Source organism: Denticeps clupeoides, chromosome 11 (assembly GCF_900700375.1).
Source record: "Denticeps clupeoides chromosome 11, fDenClu1.1, whole genome shotgun sequence".
NCBI classification, from domain to species: domain Eukaryota; kingdom Metazoa; phylum Chordata; class Actinopteri; order Clupeiformes; family Denticipitidae; genus Denticeps; species Denticeps clupeoides.
In genome coordinates, this window is record NC_041717.1 from 11,611,952 (window position 1) to 11,632,795 (window position 20,844).

General features: G+C 43.8%; 1 protein-coding gene and 2 long non-coding RNA genes across 3 annotated transcripts; all 3 read right to left on the reverse strand.

Moving 5' to 3' along the window:
* Positions 1–194: 194 nt before the first annotated feature.
* Positions 195–10,041, reverse strand: slc20a1a (solute carrier family 20 member 1a). Its single transcript, XM_028997052.1, has 11 exons — positions 9,834–10,041; positions 7,796–8,452; positions 7,560–7,700; positions 7,074–7,159; positions 5,976–6,072; positions 3,798–3,917; positions 3,052–3,264; positions 2,408–2,906; positions 2,035–2,220; positions 1,059–1,143; positions 195–727 (listed from the first exon to the last, which is right to left on the reverse strand). The coding sequence occupies exons 2-11, from the start codon at positions 8,142–8,144 to the stop codon at positions 572–574; spliced, it is 1,932 nt and encodes a 643-aa protein (XP_028852885.1). The 5' UTR covers positions 8,145–8,452; positions 9,834–10,041; the 3' UTR covers positions 195–571.
* A 9,535-nt stretch (positions 10,042–19,576) lies between these two features.
* On the reverse strand, positions 19,577–19,929 carry LOC114800178 (uncharacterized). Its single transcript, XR_003751341.1, has 3 exons — positions 19,885–19,929; positions 19,718–19,789; positions 19,577–19,609 (listed from the first exon to the last, which is right to left on the reverse strand). It is a non-coding gene; the product is annotated as an uncharacterized LOC114800178 (long non-coding RNA).
* A 5-nt stretch (positions 19,930–19,934) lies between these two features.
* On the reverse strand, positions 19,935–20,566 carry LOC114800179 (uncharacterized). Its single transcript, XR_003751342.1, has 3 exons — positions 20,496–20,566; positions 20,173–20,404; positions 19,935–20,075 (listed from the first exon to the last, which is right to left on the reverse strand). It is a non-coding gene; the product is annotated as an uncharacterized LOC114800179 (long non-coding RNA).
* Between the last annotated feature and the right edge of the window lie 278 nt (positions 20,567–20,844).

Below are 20,844 nucleotides of genomic sequence, written 5' to 3' on the forward strand. Positions count from 1 at the left end.
TTTTTGTTAAGTACATAACTCCACATGTGTTCTTTCCAGATGTTGTTATTCCCCGCCATTATGGCTCCATTTATTTAGCTATCTGTCCACCACTCAATTCTATCTTGAATTTGTGTAACCTTCTGAAACAGGCTATGTATGTGTTCACTCTTTAGAAATTATTAATGAGACAAACCCTGGACATACTAAAAAAATGTATTAAACACTGTTAATTTTTTTTATTACAATTATAATATGCACTATAGGTAATAAGTTATTACATTCATGCAAGTGCATCATAATATTACAATAAAAATGTCATTGTAGTAAGTACACATGTTTGATACTTGTTTACCAGATCTAAAATTTTCAAAATCACGTATAAATTCGCAGTGATAGTTCCGAATAATGATCCAAACAGCCAAGCAAGATATGTACAATAATTACAGAGCACAAAGGTGACATCAATAGTCTATGTACAGTACAAAACAGTAACATAATATATCATGAAAACGGATGTTTTCATAAAATGACTCAACAAAGCATATACTGGTTCTGCTGAGCAGTGTTTGTGTTTGTTGCGTTAGGAGCATCAGAGGATGACGAAGGTGAACAGGGCCATGATGGCAGCGCTGATGAGGCCAGAGATGGGCACCGTCACAAACCAGGCGATGAAAATATTCCGGAAGAGATGCCAGTCGACCGCCTTTCTGGAGCGAAGCCATCCGACCGCCACCACAGAGCCCACCTGGGTTGCACACAGACAGAGGCAGTTTGTGATGGAACAATGCACAAAGCACTTTTACTGCATTTACAATTCCATTCAGCATATATGTGATTAACATAATTTTTTTTTTTACCCCAACAGAGGGCAGTCTTTCCCCATATAATCATTAGGGTTTACACCACTATTCCCGGCATTAGCATTATTACCAAATTGGTGGTTTTGTATGTCAGTGCAATAAATATCTGTATAGTGTTATTTTTAAACAGCAACTGCAACTAATAGCAAGGTAACATTCGAGCATTCTTATGAATTCACCTCATCATTTGCTTTATTTTGTAAAATTGCGGGTTACCTTGCAGTGAGTGGTACTGACGGGCAGTCCGACGTTAGAGGCCACCACCACCGTCACGGCCGAGGCCAGTTCGATACTGAATCCGCTGCAGGGTTCAAAAGGAAAACAAGTCAGGCGAGCACCTTTCTCTGCACTTCCGGGCGCATGTTTACTCGTCGCCTGCACTTTATCTATGTTTTGCGATAAAAAAAAAACGCGGGGAGGCTGTACGGGTCGGTGTGACCAAAAAAAGAAAGGCCGCGCTGTACGAAAATGTTGAGCAAACAAACGGCTGAGGAACGTGCCTGCGGGGGCTTTCTACTGTGGGACCTTCTATCCTGCGCCACTGAGAACTTTAGATAATATTATGCTTATCCATTTCTTGTTTTTTTAAGAGTTAAGTTCATTTTGTTTAATTTTGTGGCCTAGTGGACTCATAACCAAAGGGTTGTGGGTTCAAATCCCGAACCGCCAAGGTGCCCCTGAGGTGCCCTTCACCAAAGCACCATCCATCCCTGGGCGCCTTCGATGGCTGCCCACTGCTCACTATGGGAATGATAGGATTTTGGTTTTTTTTTATGAATAGTCATGACATGCAAACGTAGCCAGAACCACTTCCTGGTTGTTTGCCATCGAATACTTCAGAATGCTAAAATTAGCAACTTTTCCCCTAAAAGAGGTGAACGTTTGTGTCGATCGTCATCACACTTTAAGTTGTAACTGCTGAAAACGGTTTAAAATAAAGATGTGTGTCTTTACCCTATCAACAGCCCTTGCGATCTTCCTGGCAGATATTTTACTTTACAACACAGGGTTACCGCAGTTTGGCCACTGACCTACTCTGCCAATCCTGGTTAGATGGCCACAAATCTTCCCGTAAGCAGTCGCATGCCAAGGTGGGCGAGACCATGACTACTGGTTTTCGAGGTGACGTAAGTTCGAAGGGCTTTTTCTGATTTGCTCGGTGATTGCTTGCTGCTTGCCGTTGCGCCTTTACCTGGAGGGGGTTATGGGAGTCAGATCTTTGCCCATGGTCTGGATCACTCTCCGGCCCCACACCCACAGCCCAGCACAGATGCCCACTCCTCCATACAGCAAAAGCCAGACGGGCGTGGGACTGTTGGACACCACGGAGCCGTTTTCATAAACCAGCCACAGTGCCACCAAGGGACCAATCGCATTGCTGAGAGAGAGAAGAAGAAAGGAGGCTTTCAAGTTTTGCGCCAATTAAAAAGCTCTGGAAACAGAGACGCTTTTAGCACTTCTGCACTGAACACAACAGTATATTCAGACTGTTTTTTTTGTCTGACATGAATTAATCTTTTCTACTGCTGCAGTTTGAATATTCTCTTTTGGTTTCCAAGACACACCTGACATCATTTCCTCCATGAGCAAAGGACCCAAAGCAGGCGGTGAGGATCTGGAGGAACTGGAAAAGCTGAGACACCTCAGGTTTGTCCACCTCCAGCTCGTCCACCTCTTCCTCCTCCAGAGAGTCCTCAGCACTGGCCTCGCCCTCAAGCATCAGCGACACCGCCCCGTCCCCGGGCTGGGTCCCACTGGCCACAGCGTTGCAGTAGCTGTTGTAGCTGTCCATCCGCGATCGCCTCTTCTCTCCCTCCTCGCCCGAGCGGCTACCCTCTCCGTCTTTGGGAGCCCCGTGGATGCCGTAGATGGCCATGGTGTAGGAGGTGTAGCTGTTGTTTCGCCGGATGGGACGGTCGCCGGTCTCACCCATGCAATCGCCCACTTTGGCCATGTGCAGTTTGTGCAGCAGGTCCTTGTAGAGACCTGAGTCTTTGTGTACGGTGTTATACTGGCCGCTGTTCAGTTCACTAACCGCAATGGATCCAGCGTGGCCATTGAGGGCTATGGAGTTCAAACAGAGAGAAAGGCATCCAACTTCACAACCCACACCAAATTAAGAAGCTCTATGATCTGTTTGGGGAGCCCAGTTACGTATTGTGGTATTAGATACACACAGGCACGGCTCTAATGAAAACATCTGTCTCACCATTGGCGTAGTCCAGGTCTTTGGTGTCAAATTCTTTACTGTCCAAGTCAGCTTCCTCCGAGCCTCCAATGGCAAAGGCTACTCTGCTGTCAGCGGGGGGCGTCTGGGGAACTGGGGAATAGGACTGATGGACTGGGGAAGTCTCCAAGGAAGCAGGTTTAGGAAGATTCTTTTCCATCAGAGGGGTTTCACAGGGTTTGGCAGATATTTCCTCTGGAAAAAAAATGACACAATGTAAGCATGTTCATTTTCTGCTAAATATGATTAATCTACAAATGTGTAACAAAGATAAAAAAAAAAAACACTAACATGTACAGAGACAGGAAAATTATATGACGGCAACACTACAATAGGCACACATTTATAATACACAGATCTACACAATCAGAACAATCCAGACCAAACCACAGAGCCAGAGTATTCCCCCTCAGTTCCATCATGAAAGTGAAGTGACTGTCATTGTGAAACACTGCAGCACAGCACACGGTGACACAACGAAACGTGTCCTCTGCTTTTAACCATCACCCTTGGTGAGCAGTGAGCAGCCATGACAGGAGCCCGGGGAGCAGCATGTGGGGATGGTGCTTTGCTCAGTGGCACCTTGGCGGTTTTATTTTTATCTGCTGGCTTGGTTCCAAAAACATCTAAGTGTTCTTATACAATGGCAATTGTGGCATCTTGTGTCTTGTAAAGTAAAAAAAATATAGAGAGATGTTTTTTACAGTTCTTAATGCACAGGAACTTACGTTTGATTTTCTTGTCAAGACGAGGACACACAATAAACCACACCACCAGGGCGGTGAGAAGGGCACAGCCCAGCGAGATGAGGAGGGTTCCCCACCATGGGATCTTGTTAAAACCCAGCACTGCAAAGTGAAAAAGAGGAGATATCGAGAATTATTTTGCAGTCAAAGTGATTGTCATTGTGAAACACTGCAGCACAACACATGGTGACACAATGAAATGTGTCCTCTGCTTTTAACCATCACCCTTGGTGAGCAGTGGGCAGCCATGAAAGGCACCCAGGGAGCAGTGTGTGGCAACCTTCCGATTATGGGATTATTTCCTTACCTGCTAGGCCACCACAGCCCCAAGAGAGAAGGGTTCTGCTGAGAAAACCAATCACTGCTCTGTAGTACATTAATCTACAGTACAGTACATTACAGTACAATACATCTACAGTATATTAAAACAGGTAGGCACGGGAAGTATGGAAAACCAATAGTAACAAAAGCAATATCATTTTAATTCAGTTTAAATGCCATTTATGGTATTCACTTTGAATAGTATCAAAGCAGAAAATATACAAGCACCTTGTTGTTATTTTTGTTATTTCCTCATTTTAATGATGGGGTAAAGAGCGGACAAGACTAACATTTCCTGAAATTTCAGACAAAAATACTAAACTCATCATAAAATAGCCATAAATATTTAGTACTTGTCTGAGTTAAATTTGAACTGCATGTTAATAAATGTTAATAAATTGCAGAGTTAAAAGTGGATTTTTACTTCTCTTCAGACATTAAGCTGGATCAGTATGTAGAGCATGTGACTGTTGGGTACATTTTCAAAACCCCCCCACCCCAAAAATGGCAAATTACTCCTCTGAGACCAGCCATTTTTTTGTAACGCGGCACCAAAAGTCACATGACCTTTCAATTTCCAGTGAACAGTGCTAGAAGTCATGTGAGCGGCCTGGCACAGAGACCCGCTGAGACAGGAACAGCCCACTCCAGAACAAGGTGGCCTATCAGACGGCCCACGTGCTGGTTGCTACCAGATAATGGTAGCTTGAAAGGTGCTGCGGTTTGGTGATTAACCCGGACTGCTAGAATTGCCATTGTTTTCTGGAAGACCAGCCAGGACATGCACTGTTTGTCCTGCCGTCGTGGTGACACGGCAGTGACTAAAGTGTTCAACTTTGCCTGATGAGCCATCTTGGAGCTGATAATTTAGGGTTGGCCGTTACATGAAGTTCACGCTCGGTTTCCAATTTGGGCCTTCTTTAAACATTCAGATTTCAGCTTTCTACTATTTACCTTAGGAAGAGATGCCCGGTTGTCTGCAACCAGTAGGTCAGGTGACTGTATTTGTGGTAATTGTGTAGGATTACTCCGAACTGAAGCAAACTATGATCATGTAATTACGGGACAGAAGCGTGCAGGGAAACTGCCCTGTGGAAACTGGTTGCCGCCGAGCCGTGTCAGACTAAACATGCCGTATGGTGGGGGGTAAACTTGAAGCCGTGAGACAATTTGGCAATAAGGGCAATAAGAAAATGTCACCTTTCTGAAACTGACTAAACTCATTTTGTCATTTTTTATTTCCATAGAGACTTATATGACAAACCAGCTTTTTAGCTAGCTGACATTTGCTAATTATATTTAACTTAAGCATTTATTTATGCTAAGCTGTATTTGAGCGTTGCACGGCTGTGTTAAAGTTGCTCCTCTAAGCGTGTGTACAGCTTGTACCAACGAAGGAACCGGCTGAGTCACTTTGTGCCCTGAGAGAGTATCTGCTGCTTGCAAAGTGCAGGCTGCCATTGATTTCACCGTGTATCTCTTGACACAGACTGGCTTGCTGCCGGCAGCTCGGCGAGAGACCCAGGCTGGCTGTCTTCTCCTGTTATTCAGCCTTGTAGAGAAGAAACGTGTAGAGGAGCCCTGAGTATTATTCTCTCTCTCTATATATTTAAATATCAATAACAGACAGCCCATACAAACATGCCAAATAGTTTTTAGATGTGGGGTGCATGACAAATAACTAAAAGGAACAAAGAAAGAAAACCTAACCTCGTTTTTATCTTAGGCACACAAAGGAAGGTCTGTGCAAGTCCTACATGGAGCTTGTGAACACAGGGCCACTGGGTTCTTGGAGAATTCCCAGACCCTGATGCATTGTGATTTTGGTTCTGAACTCACATGGTGCTCCAGTGAACATGATGGAAAACAGGTTGATCGCCATGGTGACAGCATAGAAGATGGGGAGGGCTCGTAAACCGTTGGGCACTGGGTTTTCCTGAAATAGGTTTCAAAAGTAATTAAATTGCTATAAATATTTCACATAAATACGTGATGCATGTTTGTTTACAATACAGTATAATGGCTTTAACGTATAATCAATGAGATTTCAGTCACACAGTTTTGTGCAGCTGCATTCAGTGTGTGAGAAACAGAAAAACTGCATAAATATAAAATGATGCATGACCCCTCAATATAAGCAGTCTGGCCTGTACAACTGCCAGTCCTCAAACCTCAGGCCGACACTCCCAAAACCACAAGACGTCACACTGCCCACCGATTCTCCACCAACGCCGGCTGCGGCCAGACTGAGCCCGTGTGCTGCATGGACACAAGCTTGGTTTGCTGTCTGTCTGTGTAAGTGTTTTTTTTTTTTGTCACAGACACAGGTCACCAGCTTTCACATGCTGACAGCATGGACACGCCCCCTGAACCTTACAACCCGCCGACACCCGGGCTGCAGTGAACCGTGAGACTTGGCTAACTGGACCTTTTTTTCTCCTCAGTGTCGGACTTGGCAACAGTTCACAATTGCACAATCGAGGGCCCAGTTATTCCCAGCAGCAGCCTGCTTGGCATTAAACCTGCATCACAGCAGGTCTTTCCTTTAGCCTTTTTTTCCCTGTCTACTTGACCACAAAGCCCATAAAAATACTAATAAATGCTTCTGCTTGTTAGACACGATCAGAAATTCAGATGGGTTTTATGGATTGCTACATGATCAGCAATTTATCAAGTTTTTGCTACAAAAAAAAAAAAAAAAAAACCTATAGCCCTCCAACAGCTAGCTGTCTTATTTTCTGCACCATTACATTTTAAGAAAGTGAAATTGGGAGGAAACCTGGAGGGAACACGGGGAGAGCCTACACAGAAGGTCCGAGCCGGGGTTCGAACTCACAGCCTTGGTGGGGCGAGGCCATGTCACTAATCACCGTGAGACCCTGGTTTATTTAGTCTATGGGCTGACATTCACACCTACAACACACTGCTGTCTCTTACCTTATTGAGGATGTACTTGCGAACAAAATAAAAGAGGACAGCAGACATGATGCCAGATAGTAGTGGAGACAGGAACCAGGATGCCACTGCAGAAAGAGACTTTAGCTCATCAGTACAGCATCTCTTGCGATATATTTTGTGAAGGAATAGTGAGAATTTATGGATTTGTGTCGAGTTCAGACATGGTATTCGGTTTATCTAAGGATCACGGCCTTGGAGGACTTTTTAGGACTATGTGCCGTGTTTCCATAAACAATCTAAATCTTCTCAGTGGCTGCCGTGTACGTGCCACCATGTCTGAAGTTCAGCTTGTTCTGTCCTCAAAATAGAACAGGACCAGAGGCTATTTTTTTATGAAATTTGACAGATAGTGTGAGAGTTTAAACTAACAAGTCATGAATGATGGGATTAATATCTCCAGGCGGCAGGATTATTATTTCCTCTCAGAGTCCCCTTTCAGATGCGAGACAAAAAAAAATTACACACCAATCCGGAGGAGTTCCAGCCACTTGACCCCTTCATGACCTTTGGCAACCATGGAGAATCCAATAGTAGCGCCCACAATGCAGTGTGTTCCGGAGATGGGCAGCTTCAGAAATGAGGCCAACAGTTGCCAGACAGCAGATCCTGAGGAGCACAAGTATGAACACTGTTTTCATACTTTACTGTTTTGCTTTATTATTATTATTATAATTGGTCAAAAGTGTGAACCTGCTCCTCACCGAACATGGCACTGATGGAACCGGCCATCAGCAGAGGCTCAGAGTTGTTGTACATGTTCACATCGATGATGCCCTGCCGGATGGTCTCGCTGACTTTCGCGCCTAACAGCATGGAGCCCACGGTCTCAAAGACGGTGGCCAGGATGCAGGCCTGGCGCAGGGTCACCACGCCGGACCCCACCGCCGTGCCGAAGGAGTTGGCCACGTCGTTGGCGCCCACCGAGAAGGCCAGGACAAAGGCGATGACAAAGCCGACAATCAGCAGCCAAAGGTAGCTGGACAGCCCTGTTTGGGTGGCCACTGCTAACGTCGTCATGGCCGTCAGCGAAGCTATAGTGGAGGATTCCATGTCTGCAGACTATCAAATATTATCCAGGCAAAGGCTAATTTTAAATACTGTAATGAGGTATTTCTTCTGTCTTTAATAAATAAACACTTAACGTCTTCACCAGTCAAGTGAGCAGGAAGACTAATCTTGCCCTGGTCCTTTCCTATCTCCGACTGCAAAGAGAAGGGTAGGAAAACGGCATGGGAGGGGGGCAACTGCTATCTACGTATACTAAGTTTTGTGAGGGGCTTGGATTGGCTCTGATCGATTATGCAGGCTGAGCTGACGTCCATTGTGCAACAGGCCCGGGTGACGATCGATGAAACATTCTGTTAAATAAAAGCAGAGGGCAAACATTCACTTGTCAGTGGAACTACGAAGAAGCAAGTAAACAAGCCATGTAATCAGCGCCAACCGCTTCTTTTATTGGGCCGTTTTAGAGGTAGCAATATATAGGCCTTAAAACCAAAACACCAGAACGTCAGCTATAGAAGGAAAAAAGGCCATTAAATGGTGTGCTGTGAGAGGGTTTGGAGGAACAATGCAGAACAGACGACAGAGGAATATCCAGAAAAAAAAAAAATATATATATATATATATATATATATATATATATACACACACACACACACACACACACACACACACACACACACACACAGACACACACTTTCACAGTAGCGAGGACTCTGTAATTGAAGACGTCTCCCCAGACTGAGGTCCGCTAAACTCTGGACGTCCATCAGAAAACATTCCAGCAAACGCCACAATGGGGAATTTGACCTTATTCTGGAAACCAAATGAATGTGGCGCCACATTCATTTAGTTTCCTAGTTTACCCCTCATTCATTTCCCTTGTTTTTGGTTGACCAAGTTATCCGGTGCGTGCACTGACCAGCACGTTCCAGTTCTGCGCCGTTTTTATTCGGCACCGTGGACATGGACCAGCCTGGCTTTCTTGATAACCCAGCTTCTAACTACACTGTTATCTGCATCGCGGTCAGTGCAGCAGGGTTTTGCTCTTACACCTTTTGAGAGAGAGCTGGTTGATGGTCAAGTTCATTGGCCGACAGGCAACTAACATTTTTTTATTTATTTTTTTGGCCGGCATTAATAATGAGTCTGTAGGCCAAGCGTCAGCAGAGATGCTGCACCATTCAGCGCAATAATTATCGCCTGCAGCAGCAGTAATGTAGCAGATGCTGCATCTGTCGTCTTGCTGCATGTGTTATGAGTACCGCAGACAAACACACAGAACAATGCGCAGTGCTTCTGGGCTGCAAATATTGCAGAATTACATAAGAATCGAGGGAATTACTCGGAATCAAAGGGTAAGACAATCCGGGCTGAGTCGACAGCGCAGGAGGGAAAAGGAGGGGATTTTTTTAATTACAGGGAACTTTCACGTGGCCGACGCGTCGACGAACAGCAACAGGTCCTAGTGGTGGTGGTGGGGGACACAGACACGCTAATTTAAGTGGGATGCGCGCTCCTATTTGTCCAGCGTTGACGTCCGGGACATGAAATGCCCGGGAAATGACGCTCAGGCGCCGCAACGCACGCAGCGTGTCACCGTATCAGCCCTCGACTGGTCTAATAATTAATAACTTGCTTTGTAAGCGATTTCAAACTTTCAAACTCCTTGACAGTTTTTTTCTAAAAAACATTTAGCTTTTTTGCGTAATGTAAAAAAAAAAAAAACATACTTACCAACGACCTTAAAAGCGCGACTTCTCCAAATGAGGACTTCAGCGGACGCAAATAAAAAAAAACGCGCCAACTTTAAAATGTCTCGCGCCCTCAGTGCTGGTTTAAAACAAAATATATATCAATATATTCTAAAAAAAAAAAAACCCAATGCTTTCTATCCAAACGCACAGACGTAGTCGACTGTATATTTCTGTCCCCGGGTAGTCCCTAGGGCAGTGGCGGCGCTCTTCTGGCGCGGACTCGTTTATATCGCCGCCGCGGGCGGAGCGCAGCGGCTGCGTCACGGCGCGCCACGCGGCGGAGGGATTTAATGTTTAGCGAAGTCGCAGGAAACTGTTGAAAATTATCCAGACTCCCCTTGTTCCTTTCTACCCCCTAAACCGTGCCAAGGTTACCTTTAAACCAAAAAGAAAAAGACAAGAAAAGAAAAGGAAGAGTCGCAGCCGTCGCGTGACAGTTGATAAAAGGAAGAAGCGCTTCCGGATGAGTTCAATGTGCATGTTCCCGACGAAACGCTTTGATTCACCTTTTACAACCCTTAAATTTTTTTTTTACTCTAATCGACAACCATTTAGTAGCGCGTTTTAATGTCCTACATCCAACTGTTTCTGCTTGAATGTTAAATTTTTCAAGATTTATGTAGTCGTCTTTTACAGCTTTTTCCAAATCCTTTGCACTGTAGACACGTGGTGCATTGTATTTAATGTGGCCAGTGCTGGGAATGCTCTTTTAATTACTTTACAGTAACACAAAGCCCATCTCCACACACAGAGAATATTTACTTTTCTTTTGACTGGTCCCCAGGTCCCATTGCAGTTAGTAATTATGCCACATTTTCAAAACAGTAATTTCTTTTCGTGTATTTTACATTTGTTTATAGACTTCGTAAACGCTTCAGATTGTTCCGGGCTCTCATTTGGACTGTTGCTGGGTTTATCTGGATTTATAATGGTGCATAATGGTGTTATGCTGGAGTAATTACAGAGTCCACGTGCCCTCATATATACACACACTCACACATCCTGTCAATTACAGACAAACACCGATCCCAACACCACATGAATTTAGGAGACAATGCTATTTTAAAATAGTCTGATATTTAATTTACTATAGCATATGGAACGTTAAATACTGTCATTTTAAAATTTGTTCTTAGGCATGCCGCATCACACGTGAATCAACTAATAGGGGTCCAAGAGTTAGTTATAAACCTCCCAATACTCAAAGTTTCCATGAAAAGGAACATGTCAGCACTTTCAACATTACACTCAATGGCCTACAGTGCCCTCTGAATTGCTGACATCTTCCTTTGCTAGTCAAACTATTAATTAGTAATATTTGTAGTACTTAGTGTCCAGTAGGAAGTGTGAGCCTTGACCTGTTCATTCAGCAAAACTGCTGTGAACATGAGCTGGAACTTTGACCTCAAATCGAACGTTTGGACCAGGGTGCGATGCCAAAGTGCCAGGAATGTTTGGCATTAGTCTTTTTGGCATAATCAATGGTCTTAGAAATAATCACTGCATTGATGATTTATAGCAGGGGTCACCAGCCCTGGTCCTGGAAGGCTATTATCCTGTTCTTTTTTGTGTTTAGCTTTATTTAGGGGCAGTGGCCAAGCGGTTAAGGAAGCATCCCCCATAATCAGAAGGTTGTCAGTTCGATTCCCGGTCCACAAAGGTACCACTGAGTTGCCACTGTGCAAAGCACCGTCCCCACACACTGCTCCCCGGGCACCTTTCATGGCTGCTCACTGCTCACCAAGGGTGATGGGTTAAAAGCAGAGAAGCAATTTCCTTCTGGATTAATATATATACATTTACCAACTTCTCGTTATCAGCTGGTTATTGAGAGGAATGTGGTGCAACATGGAAAGATCTAAGACTTGCAGGACTGGTGGCCTCCAGGACCAGGATTGGTGACCCCTGCTTTATAATAGGATACATGTATGTAAGATAATAGCATTTTAATCCTGAACGAATTCAAATATACACACACATGTATCTATATGGCATTGATATGAAGACAAAGAAGCTTTTTAAATAATTACTTGCTAATTGTACTCTATCTCAATAGTCTGTATAAGAAATTATAATTGTAATGTGAAGCAACATACTGTGCCCTGCTACTGAGCAAAGATGCTTTGAGAATGGTTTGAGGAACACGACTTTGATGTGTTGACTTGGCCTCCAAAATCCCAGAATTCAATCCGTGGGATGTGTTGGAAAATCAAGTTTAATCCAATGAAGACACCACCCTGCATTTTACAGTATATAACATCTGCTTATGACACATACCTGTTTGGATGGATCAGGGGGGTTTTGGTGGCCATTAAATGAATACATTTAGTCATGCTGCTGTTATAGTCTTAGGTATGGATCACCTCATACCTGACAATGTTCTTTAACAGCAACAAAAAACGCTTTATTATTGATTTACCATATGACTTTTGGTATTCTGAAACTCTTCTTCAAACTGTAGTGAAAGAGGGGGGCAGTAACCCCCACTTCTCTACCACCAGGTGGCGGTGCCACAGCTAAGCAGAAATCCAGAGAGGCCCCTGACCCGACCGTGCCAGTCCAGGGTGAGATGGACTGGCCACAGCATGCCCCTTTGTCCAGCCAGGGAGGCACCCCCCCCCCCCCCCCCCCCCCCCCCCAAAGTTCAAGGTTAGGGGCTTCTTCTGAAGGGAGAAGTAATGCGGCTAGTCCCCATTGCTCACTCTACCCTGGAAGCTGGTCCCCCTCTGTATCAATCCTTCCCAAGGTTTCATCCTTTCTTTTTTTTCTCTCTCCTAGAGTTTTTTTGTGTGGAGTTTTTCCTTGTGTGCAGAAGGGTCAAGTGTGGGGGGTGTCAACTGTAGGGCCTGTCAAAGCCCATTGAGACATACTGTATGTGATTACGAGATATATAAAAAACAAATGTTGATGTTGTTGTACAGAGGGCAACCAGTGTGGCCGAAGCCCCTAAATCCATAACGGAGAAATGCAGGGAGCAGGCCTGGATGAAGGGACGTGCAGTGGCAGGGGCTGCTCGTGCCTCCGCTCTGCCAGAGGAAGGCAGGGGGTCAGCCAGAGTGTCCAGGTCCTCCAGGGCAGGATAGGACCCCCAGCGACTGCAGGGCTGGAGCCCTGTGGATATTGCTGCCTCCTCCGGTGTTTCTACCTGGGTTTCATAGACTGAGCCCTGCTTAGCACGCTGCCACTGAGGTGCCACTGAGAAAACACTTTTGTTGTGTGCATTGTGTGCTGTGCTGCAGTCTCTCACAATGACAATCACTTCACTTTCACTTAAGACCAATCCGGCCTGATTGACCAGAGCTCCATAAAGAGGAAAACAACCACAGAACTTTGATGCAACATCAATATGAGCAAGATTACCTCACCTTGTGGTTTGAGTTTTGTTCCTGTCATTTTAAACACAGGCCCTCACAGCTATTTTTGTTGTGATTATCAAAATCCTCTTTATCTGTTGTGATTGAGTCAGGCTCTGTCACGATCTGGTCCGAAAAGGGGTTACCACGGTCCGGAGTTTCACTGTTGTCATGTGTAATGTTCCCTAATCGTTTTCACCTGTGTCAATTGTATAAAGCTGCCCTGTTCGTTTCTGTTCGCTGTCAGGTCTTTAACGTTATGTCTCCCCTGTCCTGTGATTCACCAGTAAACCCCTGTTTCGTGATGTCAGGTGATAGCGTCCTTCATTCCTCATCACTCTTCGTCCTCCTCTCCGTGCACCCGCCGCGCCATGCCCGCATGGACAACACTTGCTCACCTATGGTGATGTCACTCAATCACACTTTCACATGTCTGAAATTCTTTGTATTTCTCATTTTATTGATTCATTACTTTTTAACTGCATGACTGTGGACCAACCTGGTCTGGCACATATTCTGCACAAGCATCTGTGCTGCAATTGCAGTCCTTCCTAAACTTTCTAGGTATTTTCTTCCACACAGCACAACCACGGCCGCAGGCATTTTAACGTGGGCAGGATCTGGCAACCAGCCACATGCTGTGTATATACCTGAGCTCCATGCCTGAACACTTTTTAAAGATCTGCACTAAAAAAATATGCCGATGCCAAGCAGTATTTCTACGTAGCTGCCTGAAGGCCTCAGGTAGTCTTGAACTATTGAACTTTCCACTCGCCCCAGACTGAGTCCAGTCTAAACAAGCAGGGAGGGCTGAACGCATTCGGGAGGGAAAACAGGACTCTTCTTTTTGTTACCTGAAATTTATTCCGTGGTATTGATTTTTTTTTTTCAGCTCTGGAGACACAGTGGTCCGCAACCACAGCATCAACACTGCATTTAGAGCAACTGCCTGGAAAAAGAAATACCAAACAGGAAACAAACCATTAGACTAAATAGTCTGGTTTGCAGCGTCTCACCCACCTACAGCCGCAGTCACGTCTCAAGTCCCACAAACAGCCCAGAATACGGACGCTCAGCAGTGAGCCTCTAAAACAAGATGTTTTCATGGGGTCTGTCGAGAGTTGCAAGCAGCAGGCAAATTTCACCAACAAATTGTGGGTCAATACAAAATTATCTTAATGGAATAAATGTCCTTTGTCGGCAGATTCGCAGATTTGTTGGTGGAATGTTAAACACAGTGAACATGAGCAAAACATTAAAAAAAAAAAACATTAGCCAGAATTAGCATTAGCATTAGTGGGTTTGTATTTACCTCATTACCTTGTAGTCAGGTTACCTCTAGTTGTCTGAAATCGCTGATATTATTGCTTATATTTACAGCTGCTCTGTGTTTAAATGCAGCACAAGCCTACAAATAATTTGCATGACCTGCTGTGATTAATAAGCAATGGATTTTGCTAATGAGCAATGTTGTTTTTCAGTGTAGACAAAAAATCCCTTGAATGCCGAACCAGTTTTTTAGAGAGAGAGAAAGTGAAATCATTGTCATTGTGATACACAGCAGCACAGCACACGGTGCACACAACAAAATGTGTCCTCTGCATTTAACCCATCACCCCGAGTGAGCAGTGGGCAGCCATGACAGACGCCCGGGGAGCAGTGTGTGGGGATGGTGCTTTGCTCAGTGTCACCTCAGTGGTGCCTTGGCGGCTTGGGATTCGAACCGGCAACCCTCTGATTACGGGGCTGCTTCCTTAACCGCTAGGCCACCACTGCACCTTACTGTGCACACAAGCAGTTTAAAATCTTGCAAGCTGTCTCTGACAGTGCAGCACCTCTGCATTAAGTTGGGGAATGATTATGCCACGCAATTAGACGAAAGTTTCATTTGTTTCTCTCTTCGTGCCCTTGTGAAATTGTAGCTTATGTGAGTGTGTCCTGCATGGAGCTCCCATAATTAATGGTTATAGATGCTTATGTATAATCAATGCATTACTAAAAATCCCATGATTACAGCTCACTCATGAAGGAATCACGTGGTGTGTGTGTGTTTGTGTGTGTTGTTTTTCCCACGGGGTCCATATCACGCATCACAACCAACTGTAAAGTATGCCATCTTCATAAAACAAAGAACAAGCACCAAGACCACTGAAAAGAAATCAGTTTAACAATCATCCACATATGAAGCACACATGTTGACGCTCTAGAAACAATTTACTTGTTGTCTTGCTCTGTTAAACTGGAATCATTTTCAAAATAAAACCACACAAAGAGTTCATTTGCATCACCAAATGCATTCGAGAACATAATTTACATCACATCTTTTTGTTAGAACCTCAGTGTTGGCAGCTATAACTAAAGAAGCAAAAAACACTCCTGTTCATCAACACAGTGGTGGAAGTGCTCTGGTTGTCTGCAAAAATTGACATGGCAAAAGTTCCACGCCGGATGCCTTTCCTGAAGCAACCCTCCCCATTTAACTGGGTTTAAAGAAGCAAAACACTAGTTACCATAAAATATGGGTATGATACTGCAATTACTACCATTTCTTTCACAGGCACTAGTTATGGAGATTGCACATAATGATATGAACATGGGGCCATAGACAAACAATGGGCAGAACAGCACTGAACAGGGCCAATCAGCGGCAGCTTTCAATGTTGTGGGGAATTATAACGTTTCAATAGCAACTATTGTGAAAGTTAGCCTGCAAAGAACAAAAATGTGAAGTGTGTCTTTTTGAGTGTGAAATAAAAATTAAAACATGGAATTCCTTTATAAATACAGGTTATTGCTTCTGCTTAAAATAGATGCGGGTTTATAGATGAACCACCTGATTCCTTTAAATTAATTTTCATTCCTTTCAAAACCATTCAGAGTAGTATATTTGTATAAGTATAGTTTAGATGGATTTTATGGATTTTTTTTTTTAATGTTGTTAAGTTGTTATCTCGAGGAAGTAAAATTTGTTATCTTGAGATAACAAGAAAATATGTTGTTACCTTGAGAAAACAGAGAAAATTTGAATCTGACTCCATGGCCTTTTAGGCCTTGCAGAGTATTGATCGATATACTTCACTGCGAGAGCTGAATCTTTATTCGAATGATTCAATCAAGACAATCACGCACCATAAAGCCCTATATCGATAACCGTAAAACTGAGTATATTATTTAAAAACAATATAAATAAAACTAATGAATCCCACATGAATATTACGACTATCTGTAGGACCTATAAACGCCAGAAACCATAAAAACATTGACAATCAATAAACAGCAATAATCCCTGTTTACAAGAAGGGTTCAAATGACATGAATTTCAGCTATGCAAACACACATGCCTGTGGAAATTATGCGCTGAGATTTATGAAATGGACGTAAACGCTTTTACTACTTTGTGTGCAAAGGTAAACAGAGATATTTCCGTAGTGCCCTATCGGTCTGTAGACATTCTTGATTGGACGGAAGGAGATACCAGACTCAACCCTCCTAGATGAAAACAACAACAGCATGCTTGTTCATGTTGATGCCGTGAAGCTGCTGGTTATGTGGCGGAGAGAGTGACATTGATTTACCGCCTTCACAGTGTCTGTAGCGATGTGAATTTCACGAGAGACCACAGTATGGAATACATGATCGTGATGGCGAATGACGCAACATGGCCGAAAAGTGAGACACGGTGACCTACGTCGCACGCGTCTCCATCCTGGGTTTTTTTTGTCATGCATTTTTGAGGCAAGGGTGTAAACAACAGACTGTCATCTGTCAGATTTATATCCACTTCACTCTTATGTAATTCCTGAACAAAAGGTTAACGATTCTAGCACACAAAAAGATTGCTAAATAAATATTGTTTTGTCGCCAGTGAAGACAACCTTGAATGGCTGGTCTGTCCGGTGACACCAGCGTAAACACGACTCTCGCAAACAGGCTGTTTCTGAATATCTGTGCACCCTCGATTCCATGGCTTTGATTTCATGTGGGAGATACGAAAAAAGGGAACTTGCTGGATCCTAAAAGTAGGCCACACATTCATAACGCCCATGATAAATCCCATTTTTGCTCTCCTGCGTCCTTTATTCATAGTTTGTTTATCATTCTCTGTTTGTTTGAGGGGAAATTAATCATTACCCTTTTCTGGGCCGTGCAAGGAGGACTGATCAATTTTCTTAATCTACTTCGGCTATTCTTGCAGCCTTTCAGTGATCTACTTTCAAACACACTTTTGTTCCTCATGCCACGTGACAGAGTGGCATAAAACATTTACTTTGCAACGACATATTTACAGGAGAATTTCTTGCTGAATTAGTATAGATTAGCACAGCAGAAATGCTTATTTCTTTTTCAATAAATCTGAAACAATTTGGTGTAAAATAGTCAAAGCTGTTTAGGTACAATAAAAAGAATGTGCATGTGTGTACAATTGAGAAACTGGACTTATGGTACACTAAAGGCTGTTTGCAGACAGCTAGGTGGCAACCTGACTCTACACACCACCTTCTGCCAGAGCAATGCCGCACGCCCTCTGCTCATTGGCTCACATTTGCTCACATGACCTGTATCATAGAGTGTGTGCCATACAGTTTGTCAAGTGACACTGTTTCGTGGTTCAAAGCAAGTAAGCCAGCAAGCAAATAGATAAATGCTGAGTTAGTACTAGTTCATTGAAAGATTGGAATTTTCAAATTGCATATGTATTATTTTCAGGCCCCTGCTGGCAAGAAATGAATGCAAAGGCACAGCAGGCTCCTGTGCATCACAGTTCTCCAGATGGCACTGTGTTATTGCTCCAGTCTCCAAGCGTGCTTTTCCACACGTCTGCCCTGGTTTAAAACTCAGATGCCCTAGTTTACATCACTACTGCAACATTTGGACATGGGCGTGACCAAATGTTCTTAGTAAAATTGGAATTCTGTAATACATGAAAATAAAGACAAACATGCAGTTAGACTGAGTTTACATTTACATTTACATTTACAGCATTTATCAGACGTCCTTATCCAGAGCGACTTACAATCAGTAGTTACAGGGACAGTCTCCCTGGAGCAACTTAGGGTTAAGTGTCTTGCTCAGGGACACAATGGTAGTAACTGGGATTCGAACCCGGGTCTTCTGGTTCATAGGCGAGTGTGTTACCCACTAGGCTACTACCACCCATTATGTTCAGTTATGTTATGTTCACGTGTCAGCTTACAAACATCAGCCAACATTAAAACTATTAAAAACCGCCAAGTCTGTAAAAAAAAAGCAGTTGGGAAAATTAATCATTTTATGCAACCAGCTGCAAAGTATTTTTAAGTTCTCTCAACTTCACATCCAGGACTCAACTACATGGGTGTGAAGTTGAGAGAACATAAAAATGTTTCACAGATGTTTTTTCAAAACTTTTTTTTTTGACACAGTGTGACAATGTGCCTCCAAAACAGCTCTGATCTGTGAAGGCACTGGCAGCTGATCCTGTAGTTTGTGGGTAGGTTCTGTATTGGCCCGACTTGTTTTACAAGTAACCTCCAACGGAGGCTTAAAGTGAAATGTGGGAAATTCTGAGGCCTCTTCTGACTCTCTGCTGCAGGTAAACAACATCCATCCATGTGGTGCATGCTGGGAGCACCCTGCAAGACCTGTTATTTTGTTGTCTTGCCTCAACAGCTTAGAGACGAGAGTGTTTACTAGTTGCTTAAAGAAGAGATTCTGAATCGGTGTAAGAAGTTTCCACTGCAATACTCTGACACTGATGTCTATTAAAATGACATAAAACCATAATAGGAAATTATGTTTGTATAATTCAGAAGAAATCCTGGGGATTTTAATCATGCAGTTCCCTTAAATGTCCTATTCTTTTTTGTCAATTTATAAGTAGATGGCAGATTTGCTAGTTGAATAAAAAGTAATATTTTTGACTTTCATTTCATGGAAACCCACTGCTGGGGGAAACCCAACTTGACAGGTGCCATTGGAACCTGACAGACCATTAATGCACCTGCTCATTTAAAAAATGCATAGTGTCTAAATACATATAGACCTCAGACCGAAAAAAATCAGTTTGTAATAATTGTTCACAAGCATACGAACTGCACTCCATTGTCACACTGAATGCCGAACATTTGCATACTTGATTTTCCAGCTATACTCACTTCAAAAATAATTTTGAGTCTCATTCTCAGAAATGTTATTTGCACCATGAAGTTCCAGTTGCGTTAGACAAGATTCAGCATGCAAATAATAAACTGAACAGTTCCCAAGACAGAACCTAAGCAAAGCATCCATTTATCCATCCCTCCCACCTTTCCCTTGCCAAACAGGATCTGTAGGATCATTCAGGAGAGAGGAATTTGTGAGTGAAAAAGTCCAGAGCCTGCTGAGGCCTGTTACCTGGGCTCCTTCTTCTCTCCTCCAGCTCATTCTTCAAAGTAAATACAAAAAGAAATTTCAGTGTTGAAATCTTTTGTAATCGTCATAATAAAAATTGTTCATGTTGCAAACTGTTTAGTGGTAAAAGAAGCAAACCAACCCCAAAGGTGATTGTAGGACATGCGTGAGGTTCTTCTAGTTTCCCCATTAGATTTTGGTGTCCTTCATACACCTGAAGTAGAGGAATAGACAGTTGTCTGGTTGTTAAGGTCGCTTAGGCTACAGTTTTAAGACCCAGACACTGAATGTGTCACCAAAGCTATTAACCTGTCTGATGCTCTGACTGGGACAGGTGTCATCACACCGTGAATGTCACTGTCGTCATTCAGCCTCAGTCTTCCGGACGTGACTAACTGGGCATCATCATTGGTGTGAGCTAGTCATTGCTCTTAGGTGTGTGTGTGTGTGTGTGTGGAGGGGGAGAGGTCACACAATGGTCAAAGCCCTGTACCCCACCCCTGGAAGAAAAAGAACAGACAGAAAAGGTTGGAACGAACTTGTTACGTGAATGGGTTTGACTGGCCGTTTCAGCAGTGTTCATTTCTCACTGCACACCTGGGAGCGCAGCAGATGGCTGGAATCAAAGGTGAGGTGCGGGGGCGGAGACGAGGAGGGTGTTCCGCGCTCGACGCGGGGTAGCCTGGTCGGACGCTTTTCATCTGCGCCTCTCCAAAAACGGCTCCTCAAAATCCAGGCGAGGCTTTGATCCTCCTTCAAGCCCCTCGGCTTCCATCTATCTGTGAGCAGTGGCGGAGGGTTCCAGTCTCTGCCTGTCCCCCGGGGCGATCTGGACAAGGGAAGGTCATTAGCACGGAGCTAATTACGCGGGGCCCGAGGGCCGTACAGGCTCAATTACACACTGTCAATTGGAGGCTTACGATAATCAAAGAGCTGCAGTGGCGATTTGGAAGAAAAATCACTGTGAAAAAAAGACGATGTAAGAACAGGTGGTGTACAAAACGAATGAATGTACAATTACACCCACCGTGTTCGTTTTTCTGGTTGGTGTTAAAGGAAAAGCTGCAAGTTTAGGTGTGGCGCACTTTTGCCTGGCGTATAATCCAACCAGTTTGCTATAGGGAGTGTTTTACTTGCCTCCCTTCAGATGTTTGAAGTGTTGGGGCTCATACTAGATGCCTAGTCTCACCGCGCATCGCAGAAGTAAAGAACATTACCTCTACAACACTTTCCCACATCCAGCTATGGTACGGCGATGACGCTGCTGTC